The sequence below is a fragment of the Plectropomus leopardus genome, chromosome 1 (genome assembly GCF_008729295.1).
Source record: "Plectropomus leopardus isolate mb chromosome 1, YSFRI_Pleo_2.0, whole genome shotgun sequence".
In the NCBI taxonomy this organism is placed as follows: domain Eukaryota; kingdom Metazoa; phylum Chordata; class Actinopteri; order Perciformes; family Serranidae; genus Plectropomus; species Plectropomus leopardus.
The window spans coordinates 37,655,858-37,664,354 of NC_056463.1; the positions used below are offsets into that span (position 1 = coordinate 37,655,858).

Consider the following 8,497-nt stretch of genomic DNA (forward strand, 5'->3'; position numbering starts at 1 on the left):
AACTTACCGGGGCGCCCATTTCAGCACATTGCAACCACGCAGCTTTTTTCCATGAACAAACTTGTTGCACTTCTAAATGCGCTTTTTAATCCAAGTGTTCGGATAATAGTAGACAAATAGCTTTTTTAATGCACTTCCGGTTTGGTATAGATTTTTATGACAGTTTATTATTTCAAAATTAGTTTGATTTAACCAGATTGACCATTGGCCAGTCACGTGATCCCAGTGCTTGGACAGACAAAAAACAAGATTTTTTTCTCAGCTCCCTGGTTGCTCCACAAAAAAAACGGGAACATGAAGTTTTTGGATCTTTTTGGGCGTCTAAAATCAGTGGTTATTGGAATGATCCATGTTAAAGCCTTACCAGGTAAGTTAAGACTGCACCAACCAGCAGAGGGGGAATTTAACCATGATAACTTTTAAGTACATATACTCAAGTGCTGTACTTTACGTGAGTATGTTCCTTTAATGCCACTTAATACTTACTTACTCCACTACATTTCAGAGGGAAATATTGTACTTTTTACTTGACAGCATTTCTCTGCCAGCTTTGGTAACAAGTTACTGAAAAATTAAGATTTCTTTTTTGCATAAAAACATAATAGTTTGTAAAATATAGCTTTACATAGATAGATGGATAGATATATAAACTTTATTGTCCCAAATGGTGACAGAAATTCTCCTTTGATAGGCTCGATGCCATACACACAGTATGATATGGTATGATTAGCCAAATGACTGAAAAATTAATTGCCAACTTTTTTCGATAAACATATATGTCATTTATAATTTAGGGGGTATTTTTAGGGGTATTTTTTTCATAATTTTGAGGATTTTTTTGTTGGGTGATTCTTTCTTTCTGTGTCCTTCAAAGTTCAAATCTACATTTTGCTGTGGTAAATCAAGTATTTAGTCTCCTTGCTCAGGTAAAAGTAGCAATATTACAAAGTAAAAATACTCTATTACAGCTGTCCTGTAATTTTTTATAGAAAAATGTGTACATAGTACAGTACTTGAATTAATGCACATAATTACATTGCATCACTGCAAATTTGGAAGCTATAACTTTTTATATCTAGTACTGTTTTAACCAAATTCTCTGGTATATCTAAGGCACCCCCCTGGGCTGTATGAAAATCTCCCAAATCACTGAAGAAGCATGCAGGGAGGCAGAAATCTACCTTGATGCAGGGATTGTAAGTTATTGCACATTGTTTGAGTTACTGACACATTTGAAGTCTTCCAGGGCGAGCCAGTAACAAGTGCACGTAAACCTCTCTTTCAGGACGGTTTGATCATTGAGAACATGCATGATATCCCGTACTCGTTCTCCGCGGGCCCTGAGGTGTCTGCCTGCATGACTACAGTCTGCAGCGCTGTGAGACGCATCTGTCCATGCCTGCCGCTGGGGGTGCAGATACTGTCCTCTGCTAACCAGCAGGCCTTGGCTGTAGCTCTGGCTTCAGGTTCAGTCTTTAAGAAGTTTTTGTTGTGATGTGAACGAGGCTCTGATCAACTGCAGCAAAAGTTGTTAGAACAGAGACTTCAGGTGCTGTGCGTCAGACTACCATCATTCTAATGTTGTTGTTTGGTGACAGGTTTGGATTTCATCAGGGCTGAGGGTTTTGTCTTTTCTCACGTGGCTGATGAGGGTCTCCTGAATGCCTGCGCCGCGGACCTGCTGAGATTTCGCAAGCAGATTGGAGCTGAACATGTGCAGATCTTCACTGACATCAAAAAGAAGCACAGGTAAGATCAGTCACCAACTGCACAGTTTGATCACTAAGGAGAACCACGCAGGTAGTCACATTTACAGACAATGAAAAACATAAAGCTAAACATATTGTTAAACACATGATTAATTGGGTTAAATACTTGAAAAAGCAGTACGAAGAAACACAGACTTATTTAATCCCACCCTTTCTCCATAAGTCATTCAATTTTGATTCACAGCGTCCTTATTAATTGAAACCCATACTGTAATTAACTAAACGTATACATACACCCACATACCCAAAATCAGATAAACAATTTTACATTATTATTAACAGAAAAAAAGAGGAGAATAAACTAAGAAAAAATAAATTTTAAAGCATGATAAACGAAAAACCTAAAAAAGAAAAGAAAACAACAACAATAAAAAGAAATTTTACGCTTTGATAAATGGTTTGTAATGATTGTACAATATTTATGTTATCTGATGGGATATGGGTAATTCAGAGTTGAATAGAATTAGTAATTTTGGGGGTTCTAAGTATAAGAATGAAGCTGGCATTCATTTTTCAGTCACTTTTTTTTGGATCTTCAGTGTGTGCACTTGTCAGTTTGGCTTTACATTCCCTTTTTAAAGTATATTTCCTCTGAAGTGCAGCTGAATTTCCTTCTTGCGTCAGTTTGATTTTGTTTTCATTTCAGCCAGTGTCTTATTATTTATGCATTATAAATGTATGATTTTATGTTTTCATTGCCAATGGCAATATGAAGGATTCCAAGCAAATAAAATTAATGCTGTAAAAATTAATGCTGTAAAAATTACGATACGATATACTTTATTGTCCCCATAGGGGAAATTTGTCTTGGACTCAGTGCTGCACAGATAGTGCCGCCACACTTAAAATAAAAACAATCATTACACCACTGCATTAAAAACACATCGGTCTAAACAAAAACAACATCAGATGTACTATTGCACATAATCACACATGATTGAAATCATATAGGCTTGTGCAGGATAACAAAACACTCATTATAATGTAAGGACTTTTTTTGTAAAAGAATGCAGCAGAGAAGGTCAAATCCATGTTCCTGATGGGATATTCCCTTTCTGAGTATACATATGATTACTTTTGAGCTGTTACATTGGTTACTGCTTCACTTTGCTGTGAGTAAGAAAAAGATTCATGATAGAACTTCACTTTTTTGAAAATAAAAAAGAATATTTTTTATCAGTCAGACAGGCTCAGACCAGCATTCTGCCAGTGCTGATGGTTTAGTAACCTCTGTCTAAAAGCCCAATTCATTAGTAGGTTCTCCCATAGAACTAACTCTCACAAACAACTATTTTGAAATAGAATACACAGTGGGTTTGGAAGTTCTGATGGAATATCAAAATTGACACCCTGCTGTTGCTCTTGGTTGAAGTATGAAGCCCACTGTCCAGAATCAGTCTCAGTTTTATCCTCAATTAGTTTTACTCAGTCTGTGTGTGCTTGTGTATGTATACTGCATTTGTGTTTTTGTTCTTTTTTTTTTTTTAGCTCCCATGCCCTGACATCAGATGTGAGCATCGAAGAGACGGCTCGAGCAGCTGAGTTCTTTCTCTCAGATGGACTCATCATCACAGGAACGGCCACCGGAGTGCAGGCTGACCCGCAGGAGCTCAGAGGTGCTGCCACAAAAACTCATCAACACACCGATGTCTTTAAAGAATCCTTATGGTGTTAAAAATCTACAAGTATTCAATTAACTCTTTAATATTACACACACTTGTATCACTCTGCGCTCAAAATGAGCTTTTCAAAATCAAGCTTTAAAAAAATATTACACATTAATATTATGTTCTACTTTCATCAAGTTCACTTTTTAACCAACATCAGTCCTAATCATAAATATCAAATATTCATTAATTTTCAGAATTTTGACCCTTTAAATGCCAGATTTCTGTCATGATGACACTATGTTTTTAGATTTAAAAAAACAAACAAACACAAAAAAGGAAATATTTTCAAAATACTACATGCATAGTAGATTCTTATTATTTTGATTATCACAAATCGCCTGGGATGTGTTAAAGATTGGCAGCAACACTGATTTTTATCAATGTTATTTTTTTGTGCAGTGTCACACTCATACTGCTCTGCACACAGAATGCACGTTTTAAAATCAGACTATAAAAAATATACATAAATATGATTTTCTACTTTTCATTGAGTTATTTTTTACAGTCCTAATCTTAAATATAGAATATTATATATATACATTTTCAGAATTTTAACCTTTCAAATGCCAGGTTTTTGTCATGATGCTGCTGTTTTCACATGAAAAAACACAAGTAATTAATTATTTTCAATGTACTTCATGCAGAGTAGATTTTTTAAAATTATCCCAGTCTGGAATAAGTCAGTGATTTGCAGCAACATTGATTGTGACAGTTCACCTAGAGGAAATAGCATGCATTTTCTCCATATGCCAAATATGGTAAAAAATGATATTATCAGGTGGAAAATAGTAAAAATGACAAATTCTTAGGCAAAATCTCAGAATGACACCCACAAATAATACAATGCATGTTTTTATGCTTTGATGACTGTGGGATCAAATGTCAATTTGAATGGGTTTCAGGGGTGCATTTTTTTGCACTTTACACTATGAATGTAAAAAAATTGTTTCCACAGTGTATTTTAGACTTATTGTAGGAGCTGAGCTGGAAATTCCAAGATTAAAAAATACACAATCAATTTATGCCATATGCATGAACACAACCCAAATGATCAAAAAATGAAGAATGAAAAGCACATAAAATGCACCAAACAGTCCCTAGGGGTTAACAGTGACAAAATGAGAGAAAAGCAAGTGAGTCCCCAAGTCTGTCATTTGAAGTCACTGCACCATCCGTCCAGCAGATGGTGCAGTCACTCAGCTGTAATGATAGCCTGTAAAGACACTCATCTAAGCAGTTCATGTGTCCTGGAGTGAGGCTCATGTCAGACCTGGTGTTCATTACATTTGTATCAGTTTTCAGCAAGCAGCTGCCTTCAGAAAGCAGTGATTATTGTACACCACCTGCCCAACAGCAGACACACACTGCCAGCAGGTGAACGCAGTGGAACATTTAGGTGCTACACAGCCAAAGGTTATTTCTCAGAAGTTGATGGAGACCAAAACTGAGCTACAACAGAGTGATTATTGGACTCGTTTTCACAGGACAGACAAAAAACACATGACTCCAAAGGAATGCTGAAGTTATTCTGTACTTTTTATGCCATTTTGTCAGAGCGACATTCAGAGTAGCAAAACAGCTATTCTGTGTTAGAGAAATATTTATGTAAAGATGAAAAATATTCTTATTTTGACACATTATTCAACTTATGTGAATCAATAAGTAAGAAACCTCATTTTTCTAACTAAAATCCAATTCTTTATAAAACGTTTTTGTTGACGGATAGGATAAAATTTGGTGTTTGTGATGATGTTGGCAAAGTATAAAGAAGTAGAATCAAAAGTAATAATTTTGGGGGGTTGACCTGTGATTCTCATAATGTGTCGTTTAACATGTTATCTAATTTATGTAGCTATAAACGTGCCTCACACGATTTCTTTGGGTATAAGCTGCTGTTACACTGAATGACATTTTAGTGAGGTGGTTTTCTGTGACTCGTGTTCAAAAAACATCTGACAGCTATAATTTTAGTTAAAAAATAACAACATTTCACATGATACATTCCAATGTACTGTCAAAAGGTGAATTTTTATTTTGTTTTAATTTTTTTTTTTTAATTTTTTTTTTTTTTAGTATTTAGTATTTAGTATTAGTATTTAGTATTTAGTATTTTTTAGTATTTAAACCTTTGAAACATGAGCAAACTGGTTTGATTTCTTTCTAAACCAGAACAAAAATATGGTAAAACCTGACATGAGAATGACCTGTTGAAAAATACTAAGAAAACTTTTTATAATTATTATAATTATATATAAAATTATATTATTCATATTTTTGATTTTTAAAATATATTTGAGAACTTTTTTAAAAATTAATTTCTTGTTTTTGTCCTGCTACTTTTCTTTCTTTTTTTTGAATTTTTATTTTTCGCTAACTTTGGGTAATTTTATTGCAACTTTTTACCGATTTCTTGCTAATTTTCTGGTAATCTCTTGTTAAGTTGCTTATTGCCTTCTTTTCATGTTTTTTGTAAAAATCAAGCCAGTTTGCTCAGGTTGCAAAGGGTTAATCAGTGCGGCCAGCCAGGAGCGGCGAAAGGCCCCCTCCATGTATATGCTGAGAGTCAGTGAGTCTGAAATCTGGATCATGCCCTTCTCGTAGCAACACCTGGGCTGCTATTTTAAGCCGAGTCTCCAAAAGGACACACAAGACTGTAAACACTTGGAGCTAAACAAGCACTCAGCCTCCGGTTCATACACGCGAGTGCACCAACACACATAAGACACACACCGTACCCTATCTGTTCCCCTCACACACACATGTGCATGCTCTCTCTGGCTTACACAAACATGCAGACGCTGATCAGACAGAATGATAGTGACGCTCACATGCCGGTGTGGAGGTTAGCCAGCTCTGTCCAAAGTTCAGCGGGTGTATCAGCCTGCCATGGTTTACTCTCCTCTCACCATCACGACACACACTGCAGCTCACATGCATCAACATTAGCATTCATGGAAAGGCCCAGATTTTATTTGGGGCAAGCTGCATTGACATAACCATAAATCTCAACTGCAGTTTAGCACGTGTGTTTGTAACTCTGTGTTGTGTTGATTTTCTTTGAACAGATTAAAGGAATACTTCACGCCCAAAATGACAATTTGTATATCACTGACTCACCTGCGTTACATTGAATTTGTGAAGACAGCTTTGTTTTGCTCAGCATGCCTCCATGGTGAACGAAGAATCCAAAAACAACTAAATTCTTCGTGAATTGAAGTCGTAGGGTCCAACTGTAAACAACAGTAAAACTATATCAATAATATAACTAACTGTAACTAAATCTATAATCCAGGTTTCATTTATCTAGTTGTATCTAGTCGTAAAATCTCAGAAACTTATCTGTGCTCTCTTCAAAGCTGGACTCCATTTGACAAAAACACTCATTTGTAGAGCTGTCCTGTATACCATTTTCTGGGCTCCAAAGGGGGGGATTAGGAGGCCGAGACCGTGCCGACACGTGAGTGAGGGAGAGACCGTGTGCTTCACGGATAAGGGAGATGGGACCAAAGTTTCAGGTGCGAGAGAGACACGGTGCACCACGGAGCTGCAGTGTTACATGAGAGCGAGCTTGGTGCTCTGACTGTTTGTCAGCGGCTGTGACACTCTGTAATAGTAGTACTAGTTTATAAAGTTAAATAACTCTGACATTTATGTAATACAATAATCTGTTTCCAGTGTTCTAAATTAGTCTGTTGAATTTTGTTGTGCATCTGAAATGGTCCTGAAATTGTAAGATATTGAAATTCACGTATTTGCATTCCAGCTGCTCACACTGGCACAGAAACAGCTCGACTCAGTCAATAAATCCGTTAATAAGCGTTGGGTAAAATGATCATTCCTGTCACTGTGTGTGTGACAGGTACAGCAGCAGCATCACAAACACTGATATCTATATAGTGTCCTCTTCAAAAAAGAAATAAATATCTAAACTGAAAACCGAATACCTACCCAATTAACGAATACCCGAATGTTTGAGTCCAGCCCTGGTAATTTTACCTTGCTTAACAGAACAGAACAGAAGCTGCTGATCTATTGCTGCATTGATCAGTTACTTTGTGGTATTGTGTGACTTTTGTATTTAAAAGCATTAGTTTGGATCCACAAGTCACACAATAATCCAAACAAACGAAGCAGCTCCTGTGTTCAACAAGGTAAAATCACAGTTTTTGTCAGTGGAGTTTGAGCAGAAACTACCTTTAACTTTCTAAATTCTGTTCAGTTCCCAAGCTGCCTGTGTGGGAAGTACTGAGCATACGACTGGATGAATTAGACTTGGACTTTACTGCATGAGTTGTGCGAGAGTTTGTGGAAAGATCTTATGATATAGTTTAGCTGCTGTTAAGCGTGATTTCTTTCATCTGTGAAGAATTTTCTCAGTTTTTGGATTCTTCTCTCACCGTGGTAACATGTGAGAAAAAAATAAGTCTTCTCCAGAGATTCGATGTAACACAGGGTGAGTGAGTGATACATAATAATAATAGTAATATATGGGACGAATATAGCACTTTTCTAGGTACTAAAAGACACTTTGAGTACCTAGAAAAGAGTTTTAAACATTTTGTGGATAAAGTATTCCTTTAAAATGCGTCCATGTTCATGTACAGGTGAGACGTGGGTAGGAAATAAAGTATTTGTATGCCTGGAAATACTTTTTTTTCCCAATGAACATTTTTTAATAGATATTGTTTTTAAAAACTTGAAATTGTCACATGGATTTGTGTAACTATGAACATTTTAGTTTTGTAAAAATACACTATTTTAAAGGTTTCATTGCTTTTGCAGAAGTTTCCCAGTCTGTGAGAATCCCAGTGCTGATTGGTTCTGGAGTGACCTGTGACAACATTGAATTCTACCTGGACACAAATGGAATGATCATCGGTTCTCATTTTAAGGAGGGCGGCCACTGGGCCAACGCAGTCGACCCTGAGCGAGTGAAGAGGTTCATGGGAAAGATTCGTGACCTCCGAAAATGAGAGAGAAAAGTTTCTGTCATCACCTCGGTGCATTAAACATGTTACTGTCTGAACTGTGATATTAAACACACATAGCCACCACCCA

General features: G+C 36.4%; 1 protein-coding gene across 1 annotated transcript; it reads left to right on the top strand.

Annotated features, from left to right (window-relative positions):
- Positions 1 to 276: 276 nt before the first annotated feature.
- On the top strand, positions 277 to 8,487 carry zgc:162297 (uncharacterized protein LOC555865 homolog). Its single transcript, XM_042484604.1, has 6 exons — positions 277 to 367; positions 1,114 to 1,196; positions 1,286 to 1,466; positions 1,599 to 1,749; positions 3,258 to 3,385; positions 8,222 to 8,487. The coding sequence occupies exons 1-6, from the start codon at positions 295 to 297 to the stop codon at positions 8,410 to 8,412; spliced, it is 807 nt and encodes a 268-aa protein (XP_042340538.1). The 5' UTR covers positions 277 to 294; the 3' UTR covers positions 8,413 to 8,487.
- Positions 8,488 to 8,497: the final 10 nt, after the last annotated feature.

What these genes read in the sequence shown, in the direction of transcription:
- zgc:162297 (XM_042484604.1), top strand. Translation starts at nt 295, where the DNA reads ATGAAGTTTTTGGATCTTTTTGGGCGTCTAAAATCAGTGGTTATTGGA. An exon ending in CCATGTTAAAGCCTTACCAG is followed by an intron (nt 368 to 1,113) that starts GTAAGTTAAGAC and finishes GGTATATCTAAG; the next exon opens with GCACCCCCCTGGGCTGTATG. An exon ending in GACATCAAAAAGAAGCACAG is followed by an intron (nt 1,750 to 3,257) that starts GTAAGATCAGTC and finishes TTTTTTTTTTAG; the next exon opens with CTCCCATGCCCTGACATCAG.